Raw genomic sequence first — 25,210 nt, 5'->3', positions numbered from 1 at the left:
TTTTTTTCTTTTAATTAACATCATCTAAGATGATGTTAATTAAAAGCAACCCATCTCTATGAACCATATAGCAAGTGTTTTCTATGATAACATATTGGTTTGCTCTTGAGGAGTCCAGAGATTAGGAAGAAAACATTTGCTATTCATTTTTGGAAAAGGGATTCAAGCTCACACAAAACTACTGTCCTGAGTGACAGATGAAGACTTTGTGATGGAAACTGGCAATCTAAAATAAAATGGAGCATTTTGCAAAATCGAATTGTCCAACATTTTGAAAGAGAAATCAAATAAAAGGGGAATTAAATAAAATAGCCTGCAATCGTTGTGTGAATAAGTAGGCTAGCCTAGGAGAAAATAACGTTTTTAGTCTAATAATGCCTGGCTTAGTTAAAAAGAAATATAGACCTATAGCTCCAGAAAAAATGAAGAGACCAGCCTGGATTTTTCTTCAATCTTCATCTCTACATTATTAATGGAAAGGCGTTTAATGACAATATTTGTATTGTGAATTTGGTACAAATATTGTTAGTTTATTTTATAAAAACAAAATGTTCATTCTACTCAAACATATGCCTCTAAAGAGTAAAACAAGAGACACTGAACATTTGGAGTGGTCTCTTAATTTTTTTCCAGAGCTAGGCTATAGCCTATATAGGCTAGTCAAATAATGCTGAATTATTTCAAAAAGTCATGGTGAGACTATTCATATGAATAACCTATTTATTCCATTTCACAACATTGCACTGCACTGCACATTGAACGCTTCGGGTCCGCTAATGGTCCTATCTCGAAACCCTTTTTTCTCTACACTTAAAGTTTATGATGAAGGGAAATAGGAGTTTCAGACATCCACTGACTGACGCAACTCTCTCTTTATATGGCTGTGGTTACCATAGATAGTATAATAAATACATAATGGTTACTGGCTACTGGTTGATGCAGAAGCGTCAGGTAGCCATGGAGACATATCCCAACTGTTGCTGCCTACACAGTAAGCTAGGCTACCATTAGCCAGGCAAACAAGGACGTTAGATATTTATTTCTACCGCGTAAAATGTTCAGGAATAATTACCAGGTACGTTTAGGATATTTGGACGCAGCTAACCTTACCTATCCAGGCTTTCAAATCCTTGTTAGCAACTTTTTATTCCAGTGTTTGTTATGCTGTCGTGAGCTTTTGTCGGATGTAACATGAGCTGATAGATGCTGTTTTCTTGCAGGGTGGAACTGTGGTGGAGATCTTCAGTGGACAGGGAAAAGACCCGGTATCCAAATGGAAACTCTGCGGAGGGCCATCAGCCATACATAAGGTTTATTTTTTTCAAAATATGGCCACAGTTACACTTAGCAAGTCCTAGTTCACACTGGATAGACAGCAATAAATACATTCCAGTAGGCCTAAATGAACAACACAGAGATGTCTAAACCACCCTTATAAAACAGTGTATACAATTAATGTATGCTCTCAGCTTCGAAAGCATGGCCAAAGTGTTTTACATTGTACATGCTCCCGTGGGTGTCATCCTGACAGGTTAGTAGTCCATAAGGCCTACATCAGAGATGTATGAATTGGCTTTGCCACCTGAAAATTTGGAATGCAGGGAAGATTGGTTGTAAATTGTTTAAAGGAGGGGGTCATCCAAACTCATTTAAAAAATAATTGCATTATCAGAGAAAAAACTCTTAACTTTATTTGACAATTTTAAAGTAGATGCCCAGCTGCTTCTAACTAGACAGTTTTGCAGCCCTCCTAGACAATAGATTTTATGTAACAATAAAGCTGTTCTCAACATGTACGCTTTCCATTTCCAACCTTGTATATGCCCACATAAAACATTTGCAATCATTGAAAGCGCTGGTCACAATACAGGTGCACAATACTGTTCAAACTTAGCAAGGACTTACACTAAGCAAGCCTCTACTGTAGAACTTATTTTATACAGTGTATTATTTATTCCCTTAGGAGTATAATAAAGAAGTCAGAGGATTTGTTTACTGTCTGGAAGGCAGCAGCCAGACAGTCAAGATGCAAATGCCAGAGAATGGGAAAATGTCTCGTAAGTCTCTCTGCTATAGCCTACTTGCAAACATTTGTAAATTACACTTTGTTATGCTCACATTCTTTACTTGTCTCTTTGCAGTCGGGCTTCTCCAAAGATTCTTGGCACTACAAGTGAATATCCCCCAGAGCAAAGATTTTTCCATTGAGCTTGTGTAAGTACATCGGCCAGTTTTTAAATACCCTTTTACACTTTATACATGGCAATTCACCTTGAAAAAATATGTGAGGGTGTGCACTATAGATCTCAGAACAACTGTTTAACTCTGTGGTTCGTAAAGAACTTTTATTATTGTGTTTGTGGCACAATATACTGTAGTAGTCATGAACATCTTTAATATAGAAAACGGACATTGTCTTACATGAGTTCATTCACAAAATTAAATTGATATAGTTCACAGGAAAATACAGAATAAAGTTAATGAAGCTCAGTGAATTCAGCTCAGGTCACTGAAAAAAGGAAAAGACAGCTTGTTTACATCTTGTCGGAAAACCCCTTGAGCCACCTGACAAATTGAGTGCATCATATTAGCGATGACTGTTATGTAATTGCTTGAATAACCATTTATAATTAAGATATTGTTGAACTTTTCCCTACAAAGAAGGCATTTTTCTTGCCAGCCACAGGAAATTCCACAAGGTTTTATGAGGGATAAGCCAAATTTGTTAAACATAGTATTAAGTGGTGTTTGGAACAACAATGGAAATTGAACAAGGAAGTTTTAAACTGAAAAAAACAAAGATAGCTTGCATTCAAAGAGAAAGAGAAAAGAGGAAGCAATTAAGTAATTTTTATCTTACAATTGTTCATCTTACAATGTGAACAACTGCAGATTAGTTATACTTAATGCACACACTCTCGCTCACATACTGTATACATTTGGTCAACTCATGAGTACCATCTTGAAAACAAAACTGGACATACTGTCAACTGATGAAATCTTTCTTGTTATGAATGTACTTACCTATTTACTCACACCCAACAACAATCTGATGAAATATTGTTGTCTCCTTACATTACAGTGTGTCATGACAGTTAAATTTCACAGCAGGAGCCTAAAGTGAAAACACTGCTCACCACACAGACCCCTGGAGCTTGTGGCTTTCTCTGGTCAGGACTTATCAGTGATACCGTTGATGTTGGGGATAATCAATGTTCTGCTCTGTTGCCTTTTATTTACAGGATAACGGATTCAGAACACCTGAAAAGACGACTTCACTTATCAACAGTGCACAAAGAGTTGTCTGCCACACTGTTTCATGCAAAGATACCTTTTGTTGGATTGAAACGCAATATTGTGAGTAAATTGTCTATGACATATTATTTTAATATTTTCTTTCAGCTGTATGATTTTGTATCTCTGGAAATCAGACCATATCATCATTGTAACTACAAAGAATATTGTTTCTTTGTTCTCAGTGGTCTACTTTGTGCATCGACCTTGTATCAATCACTTGTGAGCTGTTCAAAGGATTTTTGATGCTGGATGGCATCACTTTGTTTGCTACCTGCAGAATTCGCAGGATCTTCACCATGAAAACAGAGCCTACAGGTGTGTTGGATAATGGTAATGTAGTTCGTTACACCGAGATAATGAGTTTTATCCTCCTACCTTATTGTCCCCTCTATGAGTGGTTATTGAAGATATAAAATAGCTAAGCTTTTGCCATATAAGCAAGTCAGTGGTCTTCAATTTCTATAGATTTGTTGTTTTGGTTGAGTGTGTGTTTTGGTGGATAGCAAGATAAATATTGATTTGTTTTCTGTGGTAGATGTCTACAAGCTCGGCTGTGTTTTTGGTGTTATTTGGATATGACAGAGAAGTGCCAACAGCTGGACCCGTTGCTGGCTACTCAGTCTACGATATCCTTGCATGCCATTAAAGGAATAGTTCAAAAAATAAAATTCCAGCTCAACTGTGCGTGCAATCCATTTTTGATGTAGAAATGGGAAAAGGTCAATCATCCAGGTTAATTAAGCTTAATGTTAGCTGATTTAAAAATGTAATACATACTGGAAGGAAACCAGGAAGTGCCTATGATGTCACATGTATTTGATTCTAAAATTATATAAAGTGTAAAAATATAGTGCGCAACATAACATGATAAATAAAAAAGTCCCAACAAGCAGACAGGAGCATTTAGTGTTTATATTTAGTGTGACCTGCTCCCCTTGACTACCAGGGTTTGAGCTAAACTAATCTGGATCAGCGACATTTGCCCATTTTTATATCAAAAACTCACTTACAGGAATGGTTTCTGTCACCTTTTCGGAGAGTGAGGCAAAAAGCAACAAATGTAAAATGGTTTACTGATCCTTTCAAGTCAGTTTGTTATCTTGTTATTTTCTGTTTTTAGCTTTGCTGTCTGATGTTTTGTCATGAGTATGTTTTTGGCTCTGTTAGGTGATTGGGATAAATCTGAGATTGTTCTCATTTTAATCTAGATATGTTTTGCAGTGGATCTGGTCTCATGGACTTGGTCCCTCGCAGTTGCCAGTTCCCACCAGATGTTAATCATGTCACTCAGGTGCTGAACATGGAGGTTTTGCAGAGAACTGGACTGCTGAGCTCTGACTGTGGTAGGTAAGAGCAAATCACCACCCGGGAAATAAAGTGCTTACGACTAACTCCCATTTTTACCACATTCTACACTAAAAGTAATACTTACACATCAATGAATCAATAATTAAAATCCATAAATACAAATATACAGTCTGAGACCAAATTGAAAAATATTTTCATGTAAACCTGGAATTAACCAGAAAGTTTTCGGAGTAAAACATGTTATGTCATGACATGTCAAAAGAAAAATCAATAGTTTTTGGGCATTTGTCATGCTTTATTGACAGTGTGCAGAGACAGAGATGAAATAGGCTAAAGAGAGGAATGACATGCAAAGATCGACCTAGGACAGCTTCCAACCCGGGTCCGCTGTGACGAGTACTGAGCCTTTATGGGGGGCAAACTTAACTCCAACAAAACACTTCTCAGGAGGGGAAACAAGGCCAAACGCTTGGAGCCGGATAATAATTGGTAGCATTTCACAGTGGATGTCAATCCAAGTTTGAGATTCATGGAATTAACACAGGATTACATGTAAGAGAAACAGGGGGGAGGGAATTAAACTGTCTGTCTTTCATGCTTGAGGCTAGGCTGCTAAGACAGAGTTCAGAAAAATCTTAATGCTACAGCATACCGAGGTAGGTATTTAATGCCCACACTCCTCAAGCCAGGTCAAGAAATGGGTTTCCATGTTTGTTTTAGAAGAACTCAAACTCTCCTAAACAAACTCCATCCAACACCTTTATGGTGAACTGAAATGCAGAAGGCAGGCCAGCCTTTACTGCCAACAGTTGTGCCCTACCTCACTTAAGCTCTTGCGGCTGAAGAGGAGCAAAACCCTTGATGCCAGGTCCCAAGTCCTGTTATGAAAGCTTTCCAAGAAGAGTAGAGTCTATTCCTAATACCTATTGTATTGTATTGTACTGTTCTTCACATATAAGTGAAGGCGTCAGTGTACTTTTGTCCAATTTATGCATGTCTTAAGACTCTTTACTAATGCATCACAGCTTTAGTAGGTTCACAAAATGTGTTGTTCTTTGAGTAATTCATAGAAATCTATGGATTTACAACAAGTGAAATCAGCCATAATCTACCAATGAACAGTTAATATACATTGAGATGTGTCCGATGCAGAAATAGCTGCACATAGACAAATTGTTTTATACAAAGAGACAGTAATGATAATGGATTTGTTTTTCTTGTGTGAAATTCCCGTGGTCCTCATTTTTGTGTTCATTTGCACCTCACCTGTTCTCAGAGCTGCAATTATCTCTTCATATAAAAAGACATGCACCAGTAATCCAGTTCCGTCGCCTCTGTGGCCTTTTTTATCAGCGCTTATTTATTTGTTCTGACAGCTGTCTAAGTCATGTTGAGTCAACCGGCAATGCCCATAGAAGAGACAGTCACCACACACAATAAATGGCTTTTCATAATTAGCATCTGCATTATTAGCATAACATTCCTAATCATAATTAAAAAGATTGCTATTAAAGTAGGCATACAATTTCACCGTGACAAATACTGTGAATGCGAATATTGTTGCTTCAGTACCCAATCTGTCAAAAACGGTTAAAAGTTTGCTACAGCAGTTTGCGTCTTGCAGCAACAAGCAAACAAACCATGACTATCTGACACACGAAAGACATTCTGTTTTTCTCAAGGTCAATGAATTTTCAAACATCAAAGTCAAAGCTCAAATGTTTTTTTGGTAATCTCTTATATCTCATTTTGTTCCTGAAATGGACGAACTCCAAGCGCTGAATCTGTTGCATTAAAAGAGTGTGGTTGCGTTCCGAATCGCATACTTTCTACTATATAGTATGTAGAAAAAAGATTTAGGATGTCCCGATTATTGTGGCCAGATTTAGGATGGTTAGAAGTACCCGGATGTCCTACTTCATGCGGCCAAGATTGTTAGTGTTGAAAAGTGCATCCTATTTGGGCGATTCTGACCCACAATCCAGTGCGCACGTGAAGTGACGTCACATCAACGAAGCCTCCATATGAAAACAAACGGGGATGCGACGGATATAAAAGCAAAAGACAAGATCAAGGCGCAATGTTTTGATGAAATAAGAGAGTAAAGTATGTCCCAATAGTATGCCTACTGCATCCTAACTAGATTCTTTTTATCGTCAGATGTAGTATGTAGAATAGAAAAAAGAAAGAGTATGCGATTCGGAACGCAACCTGTGCCTTCTTCTAATCTTCAGTACATCCATCAATGTCTGAATCTTCTAGATTGTCCTGTGTTTATTGTGGTATGGAAGTTTCTGCTCACTGCTCTTATGTGGAAAAGACATAAAGTGGGTTTTATTTTTGGCATCAGCGTATGTGGTCCCTAATGAGTCCTGACACTGATTGTTTTTGTTTTTACATGATGCTACTGAACAAATTGATAAATTAAAGAAAAAAAGGTCATCTCAATCTGTTCAGCCTAAGTGTCTAATTTACATTCAACCATTCAATTTCTTTGTGTGTAAACTGCAATGTGTGATCAGTAGGGTTTTTTTCATACAATGTAAAGAGCTACAATGGTCAGTGAATAATTGAGATTTCTTTGCAGTTACTGATGCCAGATCAACCAGTTATCGTAGAGCCAGGCCCCCGGGTGTTTTACACACAGCCTCAGGCTCCAGGGTTTCAGGGCCAGTCTCTCAAACTGGAAGAAAAGGCAGTGCTGCTGTCTCAGACGGAATGGATACAAGTCTACTCTTTATCTCTAATACGGTAATGGCATGATTCCCATAATCTCACATCTCACTCTCTAAATGATTTGGACATAAGTAGAATATGTTGTTTCTTCGTTTGCTGTGCCCTGTAGACACACCCGTCCACTGGAATTATCCGAGGAATTACTAAAGAGAGTCAGAGCGTTGCCAACCTGAGTGGGAATTTATCTAACAAAGAACCTTCCCTCCAGCATTTCGAGGGTAAATTTGAATAAGAGTTCACAGTGTTGTCTAATCTGAATGATTTTGAGAAAAAAAAACGTGCCGGGGTCATCCAGTCATGCTTAACCACATATATTTTTATTACTGTTTTCATTTGACATTCATTTGTGTCTTTGTGTACTATCTTACTTACTATAATGACTAACTTTAATTCCCCCTGTTGAAGACAAATGGTTGATTCCATGATTTATTTAGTATTTTGAATTTGTTTATCAATTTTGAGTTGTTTGTTGATTATTTATTATTTAGATAATTTATGAATTAATGTTGACTGGTTGGAGGATAGGACGGTGCGTAAAAAGAACGCCGCCCGACAATTGGAATGGCGAGGGCGGCTTCTAATCAATATCAGCTGTGCCCAGTCGGGGAACTGGGTTCCCAGGAATGTAGTCGCACTGTTTTTAGACCGCAGCAAATCGGCAACAAAAACATGCTCAAATATATCGATCGCCAGGTAACGCACCGGCCTCTTTCTCCTCCAATCTGGTAAGAAAATAATGCTAACATTTTCTGTTAAGAAGAGGAATAAACAACCTTAAAACCAAAGGAAAAGTTGTGGTTAATTGGGCGCGTCTAGCAGCGCATATCCTGGAAACCTATTGAACCCAAAAGTATTGGACTTTTACCCCCCCACTCACCTTTTATACCAGAACTGGCTATATTAATTGTAAACAGTTTTTGGGATTGCCTTTCTGAACATCTTTGATGTGAGTTGGAGGATCAGTTTCTATTCTAAGTGCCTGATACATGGGACTAAGGAGTAAATTACATTTCAAATGTGAAAATTAAATATCAAGACGGTAAAACCCAGAGAGAAACCCCCCTGCCACAGTACAGACTGAACTACAGCGGAATCAGTATAACATATTAATTATAAAGAGCAGTATTAACTTTATATGCTTACCTTTTTGACACAATCTCAGCAATAATAATTGATTACTAAAGTAATAGGCCTACTGACGTCGCCAATGCCTTATCCCTCATTTGTTCATAATCCATTGGAGCCCTCTCTGTTGTGTTTTGAGTACCGAGCTTGAATGCCTTTTTTCTCATTTGTCAGCAAAGCAAATCACTATCATTTTGTGTCGGGTGTGGGAAGTTGTTTCACCTTGCTCCTGTTACTAGGCAGTAACAATGTCATTAACTGATCAGGTTACATGAAAGGTTAGACATTGACATTGATATTATGACAATGTAAATACAAATATCAAATCAGTAACATAAAACATGTAGTGACTGACTTCATCTAGAGAATGAGGAGCTAGAAGACTAGGGAATTTATTTCTAATATCTTGTGTCCAAGATTTTTAAGAAAAATAATGGGCACCAGAGCAGATCAGGCTCACAGCTGTCTGACTTAGAGTGGACCACTTGATATAAGCTTGTACACTGTATTCCTTTCATTACAGCTCTTTCCGCCCTCAAGAGTGCACACCATTATTCCTCTAAGTGCTGTGCATTGGTGAAAGCATTACATATGAACCAACAAACCAATAAAGCAAACATACCAGGCGCAGTATGTTCTCCCAAGCACCTAATAACAGCTTTTACAGTTGCTAATTCACCATCCTTTGAACATAACTGAATGCAAAAAAAGGTTATTTAAAACTCCTTAATTCAGCTCAACATAATGTAGCAGCATGTATTCTCTCTGCACTACATGAATGTAAGAAGCTCAGTTACTACAATTCCCTAACCCTTCATTAATAAAGATTTTCATGGTGCATAATCTGTTCAAAGATATGCTTCTGGCAGGCTTTGGTAACATTGTTGTCGAAGTGTTTTGTGTTCTAAAGCTTTTTTGACGTTGAAACTACTGTATGCAGGAACACCCGGCAGTTTACAGCCCCATCCCCCAAAGGACAGAGTGTTTGACAAGCAGGGATCTAAGAAGCTACGGCTGTATGGTGCTGGAAAGTTAGCGTTGTCAGGTAAACGTTTCTCCTTATATTCTGTGTACGTGGGAACTGGGAATGTTTAATAGGGTCATTTGAGTGTACCATGGTTTTAATATGGCAAGCTTCTTATTTTCCTGTTGACAACCCCTCATCTAGATGCTGTATTTGGTGACCACAGAAAAAGAAGTCAAACAAGAGAGAAGTGCACTCCTCCATCCAGTAGGCAAGAGAGCAGGCAGCATCCTCTGACCAAAACAACAGAAATGACAGAGCGCCAAACAGCAGGTGAGGCTGTGAATTGACCGGAAGCAGCAGCTGGAAGAGACGTGCACTTTCAGACTGAGTTATGGTTTGAAAAGAAGTAGAAAGAAGGGAGCGAGGGAAGGGAAAAAAGAGAATACTATGCATACTGGGTGATATTGGTATCTACCCTGCATGTTCTGATTTTACCAAACAGCTCCTTTAGTTATAAAAGTACCTATTCCTGCTATTCATTTATTAATTAGATCACTTCAAAATATGAATGCTAATAAGCCTCATTTAATACTCCCTTCACCATCGCTTTTTTCCCACTGTTTTAATTTTGCATAGACCAGGTCAAGGCTTTCTACATGAATTTTAGTGGAGTACCCCCCCATCCCCCACCACCATCATCACACACACACACACACACACACACACACACACACACACACACACACACACACACACACACACACACACACACACACACACACACACACACACATGCATGCACATCTAAACTAGCATTGTCCTCAATGTGTGCATGTGCTCTGAAAGCTCATTTGTGGATGTTTCTCCACAGCAGTAAGCCACTGTGCTGCAGCCCTGTCCACAGACGGAGAGTAGTCAGTTCATTAATGGTAATGTGGCACATTAAATAAAAGTCAGAGGGACATCTCCCGGGCCCAGGGTTTGCCACACAGTGGGCAATTAGAGAAGTGATTATACTGTCGAAAGGTTCAAATGTGCTCACTCCTTCAGATAGAGGTGGCTCTTTCTTTGAGCTCAGGCCTATCGCAGAGTTTAAGGATTCAGTTTTCCTTTCATGCACCCTTGATTACATGCAAGATTTTACCCCTTTGGATACCGGCATGACCACAGTGTCAGATAGTGTAACGCTGCTGTAAGATTTTCCTTTTCGGAAAACCCCAAAGACTGAAGCAATAAAGAAGCAATATTAGTTTGGAGAAAAGGTTTCCATGCCAGTCAGATTATATATTTTTTCTTACAGATTTTGCAGTAAATTGGTTCTGAACTACACAAATGTCAGTGCAGGGTAAATTAATGTTTTAGAAAGTAATGGAATTCATTAAAATTTTGAATATTGTGATTTGTATGTGCCTCTCATCAGATGAACTTAAATGAATAAAGCCACATGATATTTCAAATAAATAAGGTAACTGTGATTAGTTTCCTATCATCATTGTTTCTATTTAATCTTTGTGGTAAGGTTCTCCATATGAGACTTGTAATATTCATATGCAACATTGTTCATTTGTAGGCCATGTATCAAAGGCGGAATTTACTCCTCCTTATGTCAAACTGTCTTGCTTCTGTTTGTGTTCCGTAATCTATTATTTCAGAGTGTGGCTGCAGTGCTGCCAAGGAAAGTTCAGGAGCTGTTTCCACACCAGAAGAGTCTCTCTCCTGCTCAATCAGGCCAGAGTTGTCTGGTGACCTGCAGGTCTGTAGCAGCTGGGAAAGTAATGAGGGGTCCGAGCCCCAGCTTTCTCTGCAAGAGGAGGTATTCAATTTCTTGTCCCAGCCGCACTCACCCAAACGAGGGCAAGGCCAGGGTGACCACGAGAAGATGGAGATGGGAGATGATCAGGTCCAGGGCAAAATCGGGAGGCGGTATGAAGCCCGGCCTGAAGATGACTTTATCGGCAGTGAAAGTGATGAGGTATGTCTGCTCTTGGGGAGAGACACATGCACACGCACAGTTGAAGTTCGTCTTACGTAATTTTGCTCTGACACAAAATATATTTATCTGACCCTATCGACTGTCTGTAACTTTTTCATACAGCACATAAGCTAACTGTATAGACAGAGGTACAAGGATTTCAAAAAGTATCCCATTTAGGGGAAACAACCTGATAGGTGTTTTCTAGTTAAATCTTAGTTCATCAGCAAAGTTTCTGTTTTACATACAGGCATTCAATAAGCCTACCGTTTAGGTTATTTCATTACACTGGACATTTTCATTTGAATTTGATTTAGTGTACTGTAAGTCTTAAATGCCCAGTATATTTTGTATGTTGGAGTGTCATATTTCATAGTACGCAGCATAAATTAACTTCAAAGGTCAGTGGAGTCATCAGCTAATGTATTAATGGTTCTGCCTTAATAAAGAATACCAGTTTTCTTTTTGCTGAGCAGAGAAATTAAACTGTTGAACTATGAGTGTAAAGATTGCTATCTTCAAAGAGAAATGCTAATTGCTTTTACTTATTTAAAACTTTATAATAGGACTGTTAATTCAGACCTAAGAAACTAATTTTGTTGCACAGCTGATTATTTTGGCTTTAATGAAAAGAATTGTCTTCAAAGAAGTGTATTCTAATGCACCACGTTAAAGACGCAATCCAGGTTAAAACACAAACACCAAAAGAAAAACAGCATTTTTTAACTTCTTGAGAAAATCTGTAACTACATTCCTGTATGATGTAGATGAGGAACCAAACAGACAATGTTTGACTGTGTTTGTATATTTCCATATCATTTAAAAGTGGAGTCAGCAAATCTGGAGAATGCTTTTTGTTCAAATAACTTTAAAACTGTCAAAATCAGTGAATATCTCTCAAGATCCACTGCCTGTCCGTACAATGTGTTCACTGAATAAAATCCAGTGCTGCTAATACACAGCAGGCTCTGAAAACGGGCATTTTGCTAGTTACGGTGTGCCCCTTTGTTTACATATCCTTGGTTTACATACCCAATTAAATAGCCTAGGATGTGTATTAATACCAGATGTTTTTCAGTGCACAGAGGTACAGGTAGCTAGCGCATCATAGGGGGATAGTCAGTGATTTTGACAAAAAGTAAAGCAAGAAAAAATCTTCTTTAATAGAAAATTCCAGGTTGACGTAAAAGTGTCTCAAGACTCGCTTTATTTCATCAACTGTGCATTTGCATGTCTAGAAAATCAAACCAGGGGGATGCGGTAAGTGAAACAATTTAAAGCAGCTTCTGTTGTCTAATTATTTTAATGTTGAACTTTGTAAACTGCAGGCACAGTCATCTTTTCATAACCGCGAGTGGATGTTTTTATTATTTACTTACGTTATTATTTTTCATTACTCTCTCTTGGTTTTACATCACTATTCACTTCTGTTGAATGTACACAGCTTTTTCAATTTCCTTTGCTGCCATTTTACATTGCTTACTAGCCAAAAGTAGCTTTTTCTGATTATCAGGAATACCTCTTGGTATTACTTCCTAAAACAAATCAAAACAAAAAAAAGGAGAAAGAAAAATACAGGTAGCTGATTTTGGCAAGGCAAGGGGAGATCTTGAAACAAGCACACAAACACACAGGTTGTATACATTTATCACATTTATTTTCATTCTGTGACAGCAGAGTAAGCAACTTGATCTGGTGCATGAGACAAAAAGCAGAATAAAGGTTTGTTTTCTGTGAGATGGTCATTGTGGAAGTGACATTTCTGCAGAGGTGGAAATGATAGTGCCACACCTGGTTGTAATATCCAAGGGAAAAAACAGTTTTTTCTGTGATGGATTTTTATGATGGCTGATGGAAAGAAGCTATATGCGCGGTGCAGAACAAGGGCCGAAATTGCATTTTGCCCGGGAGCTCAGCTGAGAGAGAAACCTCATTTATAGGTTCCCTGTGATGTTTTTGACCTCTTGCAGAGCTACAGAGTTGTTTTTCCATGGGTGGTTCTCTTGTTTATCTCGTGCTCATTCGTGCACATGGCTGACACGATACACAGTCCTGCCAATGATTTTACATAATTCAACAGGTGTAGGTAAGAGCCAATAAATGCAGCAATATTATAGCAAAGCCAGGGAAGATAGCAGATAACCATGGCTTTAACCAAAGCTGGATTTAAAATACTTTAAAAAATCAGCTTATCAAGAGTTTTTTTAAGAAATTAAATGCATTCAACACATTTGTTAGACCTCAACGATATACATACTGTATTTAATGTGTTTTGGTGAGTAACACCGTATGTAAACATTCATAAGAAAACTCCACAGGGCACAGTTAGGCTATTCATAGTACTTTTGTAGTTTTTCCTAATGCTCTGTCTCCTACCATATAATCTGACTGCCCCAGTTCTATTGACAACAAGAGAAACACATACCCGTTTTAAAGTGTTGGTATGAATATAACATACATTTTGTTGTTTCCCATACGTCAGCTCTGGCTCACTGCTTTGGAATAAAAATAATTCAGTTCTGTCTGTGGTGATAAAAACACCACTGAATACAACAGTATAGCGTTGATCAGATAATCAGCTGGCTATGAAGCAAATGGATAATTTGTTGAAAGGGATTCAAATGACTTTTATTGGCACAGAATGTATTAACAACAAAACGTTACAAAGGTTTGTTTCCTTAACGACAGCAACTATAGCTTTGTCTCTCAGTTATCATGAAACACACAAGTTCCCATTTAATCATCAGGGAGCTGTGATGTATGCGGCTTCCAAACTTTAGTTTTGTGTGATCTTTTGATACCTGTCTTAATGTTGTGCAGAGGAAAAAGCCTGCTGTAAAACAAGTTTATAACTATTACTTGTGTATGGTTTTCTCCACTGTGAGAAAGGAACACCAAAGGAATGTATTTTTTTTCCTAGTCAAGTTGTTTCTGTGTCGTGGAAGTGGTCTTGTTCAGTTGAATCGTATGGCCAGTTTGATATTTCCTTTTTTTTTTTAAAGAAAAAAAAGATGCACACTCATTGCGCTTGTTTTTAGATTATTTAGCTTTTTAACAGTGGTTAATAAGGCAGGACAATTGCGAGTATGCTAAAGATGTCAGAGAAAAAGGCTTGTCAAGTCAAAATCTGTACAAACGAAACTTCGCTTGAAAGTCGTTGTAGTCAGCTTTCCTGAGACCTGTGATTGGGGGAGTGTTTCTCTGTTGTGCTTTCTGTTTGCCAGAGATGGTTTTAACCTTTTCGGATGGAATGACGTTTCATAGTCAAAATAATCAGACTGTGCCTCAACAGACTCTGATGTTGTCCCTGACGAGAGATAACAGAAATCGGCTGAATGAAGTTGGCAACAATATGCATAGAGCACCTTGGAGGTCTGTAAATTGGTAACAGCAGGATTCACATTGTGCCTTTCAACACAGCGCAGAGAAATTGAAAGGTGTCAAAATCATCGCGAGATAGCTGCATGCATTGAAAAGAGGGAGACAGAGTATTTTAATTTAGCAGCAGCTACACAGTTCCTGTCAAACCGATGAAACAGTCATACTATAATTGATGGTTGGAGGGGCCGGATGACTTGTGGTAACTTAAAATTGTCAGGTTTCCAGTAAAGCATAAATTCTACATTGTAAGGAGCAATAATGTATTTCCTTAGAAACCACTTGTTGGTAAAAAAAAAAAAGATAAAGCTACAGCAGAGCTACATTTGTTAGATAAGCAGATTAGCTGAATTTGTCAAATGCACCCTTCTCTTTCTATTACCTATCGAGACAGGAACATAGGAAGCTCCTATCACATTGGGAACCTAAAGTTAATAGTGGAAATGGACACAGAGGTGGGGGGTTTGGTCCCAGCACCAGCAGTGACTCAGAGCCCTTTCATTTAGACAGTGAACTCCGGGAGGGGAGAAGAGGGGGAGAATGGGACTGGGGAGGAGGGATAACTGGATGGGGTTCATCTTTGAGGTTTTCTGGTCCGTGGAGTGTATGCCTTGTGGTGTTGTGCATTGTTTTGATTCCTTGTGTCCTTTGCAGAGGGAGCAGGTGCGTAAAGAAGGAAGTGAAATAGATGAGAGATGAAAAGTTTCACTTCTGACTTGTTGAGGCAAATTCCATCTACACTAAAGAGGGGGGAAAAAAGCCAGCGATCGTTGAAAAAGTTAAAAGATTGTCACTATAGTTAGGGATGGCACAACATTGCAAATCTCAGGGTGCTGAGCTCCAACTGTCATCCGTCTCTCCATGTCCTGTGGAAGTGATTCATTCCTAGACACTGCCCCAGAGATGACGACTACGTGCAAGTTTATTGCCAGATGGACAGCCCTCTTTTTTCTTAGTAGCCTTGTTGGTATAAGTAAGCTGTTTAATAGCATTCTCCTATTGTCCGCTGTTTCGAGCACATAGTAAAAGTGGTATCACTCCTACACACTCCGTTTCCTGCACTGCATCGTTCTGAAGTCTGTAAAAGTAAGACACTGGAGCTAATGCCAGGTTGCCAGTTATTGTGGTTCAGTAAAGTGGCGCAGCAAAAGCCTTGGGCTGTTTGTAAACCATGATTGTGTGCAAACAAAAAATAATCTGGCCGTATCGCCTTCTGTGTGCTTGCCCAATTAAAGTCCAATGGATTCCCTTATATCCGTTATCTATGATTGAATAGCAGAAATAAACAAGAATATCAGCAAATCAATGTAAACTGAGCGGAGAGCAGGCAGCAGAGCATCAGAAATGTGCGGAAACATAAACAATTATCTGGACATATGTGAAAGAAAGCAAAATGTTAAAACGTTTATCTGCGTTGATTGTTTCCTTTTCCGATAAAAGAGTTGTGTACAGGAAATAGGTTCAATCATGACGAAAAGGCCAAAAGCTTCACTATTGTACACTGCTTCTTCGACAGAGCCTGAAAAAACATGGTTTTAACAGACCGACTTAACACTCTTATTCTGGCACCCAGGTAATAGTACGGTAATACAGCAGATTGGTTAGCAGGTCTCTGTCACAATTTGGCCAGATTTTGATTTTCATTCATTTATGACAGTTTGCTCATTTCCCAACATGGAGCAATATCAACTTTCAAGGTGTTGCATCAGGTTCATGCAATTCTTTGAAGCTAATGTTTGTTCCGTAACATGGAGAAATATTAGAAAATAAAACAAAGCAATGCGCCTATAATGTATGAACTATTTTGAATGTATGAGATACAACAGACCAAGGTAAAATGATTACATTTGTAAGCGAGATGCAGTAATTTTAATGCAAGAAGAGATGGACTATGCACACTTATACTGCAAATCCACATGTTCACAGCAACACCCATATAAAGGCCTTTCAATAATACATGTAGCACATTGTTTATTCATTTTATTCCCATCCAAAATTATAAAGCATCGGAAAGAAAGAAAAAAACAAATAACATATGGAGCGGATGAGCGAAAAACCTCAGGGGGTTTATGATAACCTTTCACACCAAAACAAAACACAGAGATGAAAGGAAACACCTTAAAAAGAGACAGCAGAAGGGAAAAATAGAGCGATAGAATCTACGAGTTTTGATGGGAGACTCAAGCCGTTTAATTCATGAGAAACAATTTCTTTCTCATGAACCTATCTTTATATGCAATCTGGATGTAAGTATTTTGCAATTTCTACACCATAAAAGGCTGGTGTGGAAATTGGGGTGAAAAAGCATCATAGAGCCTTCCTTTAAAATAAGTCAGATCCATTGAAAACAGTGTTTGTCATAATACAATTAAGGAAAAGCTACTCAAAAGACCAATCATTGGTCTTATCCATATAATGTAAATTTTTAACTAAATGTATGTATTCAGTCACTGGTGGCTGGTGAATGTTGGCTCTTAGTTTTTAGGTTTATCTGTTGTAGATGGCCACAGCCGTAGTCAGCTTTAATTCAACGGCTATAATAAACTTCCAATTCAGTTAAGCTGTCAAAGAAAAAATGTCCACACATATCCACAGTTCTAAAACTATCATATTTTCTCCAGTATGGCTAATTGTCTAGCTTTTGAGTGCCGCTAGCCTGCGTTTATGTATACACATACCACACTTGATGTGGATTTCAAAGGATGGTCATTTGTTTTCAAGGACAGAAGTGGATTTTTTTTGCTACAGGACTTTTTGGAAAAGTTTCCATGGGTGATTTTTTCTTCTTTTTCCTTGTGAAACTGGGTCACAAATGGAATCCATTGTTTCTGTTGAGAATACAGCTGTCGTCCTCATCGCTAAATTAGCAAAATACAAACTTCTCATAATCATTTATCTTTCAAGCCTACAGGGATGAGTGTTTGACATTCAAACCTTTGGTTTCCAGTACTCCTTTTAAGTTGAAAATAACCATGCACTGTGCAGCATGTTATGTAACCTGATTGGTAGGTGACACATTTGAACTACATCACTGGGTGTAAATTTGAATCTGAATGTGGGAAAGATTAGCAGACTTAAAGAGAATGCCATTAGCCTTTTAAAATGTGAGGTTAATGTAAAACTAAGCCACCAACACCTGGTCAATCCCAGTGACTGTTTGCCATCCCATCATCATGTATCATTAACACATTTTTCCAGAGGGAAGTACACAAAATCAACGTGTTAGTTGTTCTTTGTATGGTGTGTGTTTGTTTACAATAGGTTAAATATAAACTTATATTAACTTACTCTCTGTATTTATTTCAGGATAAGAGCAACACTACATTCCACCATCAAATGACTGCTGTTGAGTCCAACTCTGCTACTCAAAGATCTGTCAATATAACTTTGGATGTGCAACCTGAAGTTCATCCAGAATCTCATGATCATCTCAAAATACCAAGACAGCTCAGTCCAGCCACCAGCAGTATGCAGTCTTCATCCAGTGGGAGAGCTGACCCGGCTGGGATTCTCCCCACGCGCTGCCTCTCCCCGAGTGCCGCACCCAGTAGACAGCAAGACAAGTGTGGCTCGCACGGATCACAAGTATTGAACCAGTTTGAGGATGGGATCGCCAGGGTGTCACTTTCCAGGAGACTCCTGCAAGAAGTCAAATTGGATGACTCCACACAACACAAGGTTCTGGTGATATCTACAATTTTCACATATTAATAGAGTGCTGTGGCTATATATACATATTTTTTTCTTTTATGACATAGGGACTAGCATATAAATAACTTTTATTTTGATGTCATTTATAAATATTTATAGCTTATTTTTATTATTTATAGCTTATTTTCTTATTTTTTTGTTGTAGTAGATTGTCTTTATTGGATGCACCGACAGACAAAGGCAAACTTACTTGACAATACATTTCATAATTACAATTGACTGAATAGCAGTCAAATGACCATCACTACTAATAACCTCCACTGTGAGATACCCGATTTGAAGCTACATTATATTGCATCAAAACACATACTTGGCCGGTGTGGATTACACCATACTGTGTCAATTTACTAAAAACAAACATGCTCATTATTTATCCCAGGGATGTCACACCTATCCACAAAAACAAGTGTGACATCCCAACCAACACCTCCCCTGTTTGCAATGGCAAGCTGAGGGTACCAATTATTATACATAATGCTTTTTGATTTTAAGAATTGCATCATTGTTGATGAAAAGAGAAAGAGCAAGCCCGCTTGGTAGAATGTAATGTTGTTGACACCATGATGGCGGTATGTCACAAGAACTTTTTCGCACTAATGTTACTTTATTTGAACAGGGAAAATGTACAAAAAAACATAAACCTTCGGCAAGGAGAGGATATCTGGAAGATATATCCCGATGAAAAGATTCAATCTTAAAACTAAAAAATATTTGTAAAACATGCTGATTTATGAATCACTACGTAAACAGAAGGGGGCTGCGTGTAGATCCTAAAATCAAGGAGAATTAACTTTGTAGCTATTTAGAGCATCAAGCTTCTTTAAGCTCATGTTTTGTTTTCTTCTTATTGTTTGCAAATTTACTTTATAGTCTTAGCCACTCTCAAAAATCCCTGTAGGCCACTGTAGCCGAAAAGGCTTTGATAAATCCACTGTTCTGTGTTTGCCCAGCACCAAACATCAGAGAGGCAAAGTTATCACGTGGCTGGTGAACAAAGCTGAGCATCTAGCTGGCCTCAAAGATCCAGCCTCTTTTTGTTTGGAGTTGGTGGGGATAATATTTTATATTTGTTATGTTTTTCTTATACCAAGGTCGCTCAATGCAGCTTGGTTAAAGAACATTGGCTTGACTCAATTCTGCTGGCAGTGTTTGTTTACAGTAGCTGGCATGCATTGCAAGTCTTCAGTAGATGAGCTTGTCTCAATAATTTACAGCCACACAATTGTATTCATCTCTTCAGTTGGGATTTGCAGAGTGGTATTTGAAGTCTTTGTGGCAAAGTGTGCTGCTCATTCAAAGCTCTGATGGTATTCAGTCTAGCTCTCTCTCTCACTCTTTGCATAGAGTGAAGATGTGTGTGGTCACTGCTGATTTGGGACGGGGAAAGGAAGACTCATGCAGAGGTTCGTAATGCCGGGCCAAAAAAAAGATCAGACTATGGACTGTTACAAATCGAGGTAGGCCGCCTGCTCAAGTTGAAAAGACACGCAGCTTCAGAGGATAGTCAACTGGAGCAATCACAAGGCCTGAAGGGAGATATATCACTTGGCTGTTGCTTTCTGCATTTACACAACTCACTGCTGAGACGTAGCCCAGCGTCCTTCATCATCACGGCTCCTGACTGCTGATTTGTGCCAACTCCAGCAGGCGGCATGCGGTGAAGGCTTTGACTGAAAGGTTGTCAGGGAAATATGACAAGGAGTTTGTTTCCCCTTCCTGCAGCCCTGGCTTATTGACTGCCATCTATTCAACACCAGGGTAACACCAGGCTTGTCACAAATCAAGTTAGCATAGTACTCTGTTGAATCAATAAATAGCACTCTTAAAAGACAATTTCCTCAGAGGGTCAACACAATATGTCCAGCTTCTGCCTTTAAGCTCCGTCTGGGACTAATGTCTGCTGTTTTGTTTTTTTAAATTTCACTACTGCTCTCTTGGTTTCACATACCATTGTATCGGCTTAAGGGATAGAGAGCGACTGTGTGACAAAGTGCAACATATTTTTTATCGGGATTCCTTCCAAATAAGTAATTGCTGTGTTGTGCGTGATTGTTTTAAAGGAAGGAGTAGAGGACGCACTGAAGCCTGCTGACAGCTTACACCTGCTTAGCAGTCTACGGATGCATGGGGAGGATGACGAGGAGCTACAAATGCTGGCAAGTCTGAAGAGGGAGCAGGATGAAGATGAATACAGAGCCGCGGGCATCAGTGCGTCTCAGATCCACCAGTGTAATGTCAGCGTCAGCATGAGCAGTGACGACGCCTCTACGTGGACTCACATCTCCATGGTCTGTACTGTTATTCTCTGCTACTCTCAATCTTTTATTGTGGGAATTTTCAACAACAAGCAAATAACCCTGGCATGAAGCTCACCTGCTAATTGCGGTCGGACTCGTTAGTAGATTGTCCCTCTTTCTATCTCCTCCTTTTTGACCCTGGCTGATCCTCCCCCTTGCTAATTTCCACTTCAAGCCCCCCAACTCATGCCACTGTAAAGTGCGAAGGCATCTCTTTCTTCCAGGAGTGTTTTTCTGCACTACAAAAGATTATGGAGATAGAAACACAGTAATTGGCCTCTAACAGCTTTAAAAAAGTATAATGCCGTGATATCCACGGTTCCCCAAGTGACTAAGAATTATTTAGGTCACTTAAAATTATCCCCAGAAGTCTTTTTTAGAATTCGAAGATAGTATAGTTTGCTCTTGGCTATTGAAGGTCATTTAGATCTATGGTCTATTAGCATAAGCACGTATGAGCATAGAACACTGCACGCACGGCCCTCTCGAGTTTTAGGCCTGTTGCCATCAATGTACAGGCAGGTTGCCATTATTATACTGAGATGCAAGCCGAACATGAAGAATAGTGGTAGTACCAGAGGGATTATCATCTCGTGGTTCCTTTCTGAGGACACAATGAACTAATGAAAACGTGTTTCTATAGGGCTTGGCTTGCGGCTGGTATGCTTTTCCACAGGGGCAAGATGAGATTTACATCTGACTGGATCAAGCCCTGAAGTGTTGTTCTCAAAATCAGCTACAGTGCTTTACGATTTTAAATACATATGGCAACAGCACCACCATCAGCATATTAAGAAAACATTTGCCAATAAAGAGAGAGAAAGAGAGATAAAGAAAGGCACCAGCCATACAAATACATTTTCCAAGTGCAAACACAATGTTGGTGACATAGAAATGACAAGCCTTTTCTTGTCTCTGGATGCTGTGATTGGGGTGGCCCTGCTGTTACCACCTATGGTGTTGCTGCTTGTGTCTCTACTGCTGAAGCTGCTGTGTCAGCCCAGATGTTACTCTGTGGGCACATGACTGTGCCTTGTTATGATTGTGTCATATCAGACTTTTTTTTTCTTTAAATCGGTTGAATCATTAAGTCTAAAAACAGCTACAGATGGCAGATTGAATAAGGAAAACAATGAAACCTAATTGAACTGTTGAATAGAATAAAAAGGTGAGTTATCAAGTGCATCTTGATGGGATGAAACCTTTATTAAAATGTTGAACCAACTCAATTTCAACTAGAACTGCAAGCAGTTGTGAACGGGGGCCAAGCCTCCCACGCGACTCGGGATTGGACGTCGTCGTCCGCGGCGCCGGCCCCTCGCTTCACGGAATCCGGGGATGTAAAGTTTTTGAATGTGGGATGTTCGGTGTGGGAGTTATAGCCCCAAACGCGTTTTCTTTGCTTTTTGCGGTTTTGGTGCCCCCTATGGATGACATTCGCAAAACTGTGTTATGTAGAAAGATGCAGCTGACTTGTGGGCATCTGTGGATATAAAGTGTTTGACTGTGGGATGTTTGGTGTGGAAGTTATAGCCCCAAACGCGTTTTCTTTGCTTTTTGTGGTTTGGCGCCCCCTATGGATGACATTTGCAAAACTGTGTTTGATAGAAAGATGTTGCTCAATGTACCGAAGAAGTGGATGTCAAGTTTTTGAATGTGCGATGTTTGGTTGGGGAGTTATGAGCAAAATGAAATTGTGAACCTCTCCATTGTAAAGAGACTTTTTTGAATTTTCCCATTTTCCCGCCGAAAGACTTAGGAAATGGCGAAAAAAGGCCAAAAAATTGAAAAACTGTTTTTTTTAATAAGTCCGGCATACATAGGAATTTCTTGGCCATATTTTTCGTATAGACTCAAGTACCACCCATGATAGTCTCCCTTGAGTTTCAAGAAAATGCCTTTATTTTATTTTTTTAAGGAATTTTCGCAAATCTTTAAAGCGCTACCGTTTGGTCTTCCGATGGTCGTAGAAAAATTATTTGACTTACTTTTGCTCGTGGGAGTCGGTAGAGCATAATGCTTTTGGTTTCGTCCAAATCGGGCGAAAACTGTAGGAGGAGTATGTTTTGGTGACTGACACAGTTTTCGCGATGTAGCGAAAAATGTATATATACGCAAATGGGCGTGGCCTATCTCAAAAGATGCAGCTGACTTGTGGGCATCTGTGGATATAAAGTTTTTGACTGTCGGACTTTCGGTGTGGGAGTTATAGCCCCAAACATGTTTTTTTATTGTTGTAGCGCCACCTAGTGGCTGGCATGTCTGAATTTTTTTGTCTGCGTACCAGGCACGGACCTGGATAAGCCCTGCAAGTGGCATGTCCCAACCCTTTACGGTTTGGGCTGCAGCACCACTTTTACGTAAGGAAAAATAATAATAATAATAACTAGAACTGCAAGCAGTTGTGAACGGGGGCCAACCCTCCCACGCGACTCGGGATCGGGCGTCGTCGTCCGCGGCGCCGGCCCCTCGCTTCACGGAATCCGGGGATGTAAAGTTTTTGAATGTGCGATGTTCGGTGTGGGAGTTATAGGCCCAAACGCGTTTTCTTTGCTTTTTGTGGTTTTGGCGCCCCCTATGGATGACATTCGCAAAACTGTGTTTGATAGAAAGATGCAGCTCAATGTACCGAACAAGTGGATGTTAAATTTTTCAATGTGCGATGTTTGGTTGGGGAGTTATGAGCAAAATGAAATTGTGAACCTCTCCATTGTAAAGAGACTTTTTTGAATTTTCCCATTTTCCCGCCGAAAGACTTAGGAAATGGCGAAAAAAGGCCAAAAAATTGAAAAACTGTTTTTTTTAATAAGTCCGGCATACATAGGAATTTCTTGGCCATATTTTTCGTATAGACTCAAGTACCACCCATGATAGTCTCCCTTGAGTTTCAAGAAAATGCCTTTATTTTTTTTTTTTAAGGGATTTGCGCAAATCTTTAAAGCGCTAGCGTTTGGTCTTCCGATGGTCATAGAAAAATTATTTGACCTTCCTTTGCTCGTGGGAGTCGGTAGAGCATAATGCTTTTGGTTTCGTCCAAATCGGGCGAAAACTGTAGGAGGAGTATGTTTTGGTGACTGACACAGTTTTTGCGATGTAGCGAAAAATGTATATATACGCAAATGGGCGTGGCCTATCTCAAAAGATGCAGCTGACTTGTGGGCATCTGTGGATGTAAAGTTTTTGACTGTCGGACTTTCGGTGTGGAAGTTATAGCCCAAAACGCGTTTTCCTTTGTTGTGGCGCCACCTAGTGGCTGGGATGTCTGAATTTTTTTGTATGCTGAGAGACCGGGGGTCTGAACTAGTGCTGCAAGTGGCATGTCCCAACCCTTTACGGTTTGGGCTGCAGCACCACTTCTAAACATGGAATAATAATAATAATAATAATAACTAGAACTGCAAGCAGTTGTGAACGGGGGCCAAGCCTCCCACGCGACTCGGGATCGGGCGTCGTCGTCCGCGGCGCCGGCCCCTCGCTTCACGGAATCCGGAGATATAAAGTCTTTGAATGTGCGATGTTCGGTGTGGGAGTTATAGCCCCAAACGCGTTTTCTTTGCTTTTTGTGGTTTTGGCGCCCCCTATGGATGACATTTGCAAAACTGTGTTTGATAGAAAGATGTTGCTCAATGTACCAAACAAGTGGATGTCAAGTTTTTGAATGTGCGATGTTCGGTTGGGGAGTTATGAGCAAAATGAAATTGTGAACCTCTCCATTGTAAAGACAGTTTTTTGAATTTTCCCATTTTCCCGCCGAAAGACTTAGGAAATGGCGAAAACAGGCAAAAAAATTGAAAAACTCTTTTTTTTAATAAGTCCGGCCCACAAAGGAATTTCTTGCCCATATTTTTTGTATAGACTCAGGTACGCCCCATGATAGTGTCCCTTGAGTTTCAAGAAAATCCCTTTATTTTATTTTTTTAAGGAATTTTCGCAAATCTTTAAAGCGCTACCGTTTGGTCTTCCGATGGTCGTAGAAAAATTATTTGACTTACTTTTGCTCGTGGGAGTCGGTAGAGCATAATGCTTTTGGTTTCGTCCAAATCGGGCGAAAACTGTAGGAGGAGTATGTTTTGGTGACTGACACAGTTTTCGCGATGTAGCGAAAAATGTATATATACGCAAATGGGCGTGGCCTATCTCAAAAGATGCAGCTGACTTGTGGGCATCTGTGGATATAAAGTTTTTGACTGTCGGACTTTCGGTGTGGGAGTTATAGCCCCAAACATGTTTTTTTATTGTTGTAGCGCCACCTAGTGGCTGGCATGTCTGAATTTTTTTGTCTGCGTACCAGGCACGGACCTGGATAAGCCCTGCAAGTGGCATGTCCCAACCCTTTACGGTTTGGGCTGCAGCACCACTTTTACGTAAGGAAAAATAATAATAATAATAATAATCCCTACAAGAACAATAGGGTTCCCT

General features: G+C 39.5%; 1 protein-coding gene across 1 annotated transcript in view; it reads left to right on the top strand.

The window, feature by feature from the left end:
• Nucleotides 1–1,054: 1,054 nt before the first annotated feature.
• Nucleotides 1,055–25,210, top strand: part of cfap20dc (CFAP20 domain containing) — a gene marked incomplete at its 5' end in the record, with an annotated part of 42,179 nt that continues 18,023 nt past the window's right edge. The window contains 14 exons of the mRNA XM_080026549.1: nucleotides 1,055–1,075; nucleotides 1,221–1,310; nucleotides 1,964–2,057; nucleotides 2,142–2,214; nucleotides 3,243–3,357; nucleotides 3,480–3,627; nucleotides 4,506–4,640; nucleotides 7,193–7,356; nucleotides 7,451–7,559; nucleotides 9,407–9,511; nucleotides 9,635–9,763; nucleotides 11,086–11,405; nucleotides 18,072–18,467; nucleotides 20,567–20,782. Coding sequence (XP_079882675.1) covers nucleotides 1,055–1,075; nucleotides 1,221–1,310; nucleotides 1,964–2,057; nucleotides 2,142–2,214; nucleotides 3,243–3,357; nucleotides 3,480–3,627; nucleotides 4,506–4,640; nucleotides 7,193–7,356; nucleotides 7,451–7,559; nucleotides 9,407–9,511; nucleotides 9,635–9,763; nucleotides 11,086–11,405; nucleotides 18,072–18,467; nucleotides 20,567–20,782 — 2,115 coding nt within the window. The remainder of the gene's footprint in view (nucleotides 1,076–1,220; nucleotides 1,311–1,963; nucleotides 2,058–2,141; nucleotides 2,215–3,242; nucleotides 3,358–3,479; nucleotides 3,628–4,505; nucleotides 4,641–7,192; nucleotides 7,357–7,450; nucleotides 7,560–9,406; nucleotides 9,512–9,634; nucleotides 9,764–11,085; nucleotides 11,406–18,071; nucleotides 18,468–20,566; nucleotides 20,783–25,210) is intronic.

The sequence above is a fragment of the Ammodytes marinus genome (assembly GCF_949987685.1).
Source record: "Ammodytes marinus genome assembly, chromosome: 4".
NCBI classification, from domain to species: Eukaryota; Metazoa; Chordata; class Actinopteri; order Uranoscopiformes; family Ammodytidae; genus Ammodytes; species Ammodytes marinus.
The sequence above is the reverse complement of the archived record's forward strand: the minus strand, read 5'-3'. Positions and strand labels throughout refer to the sequence as shown.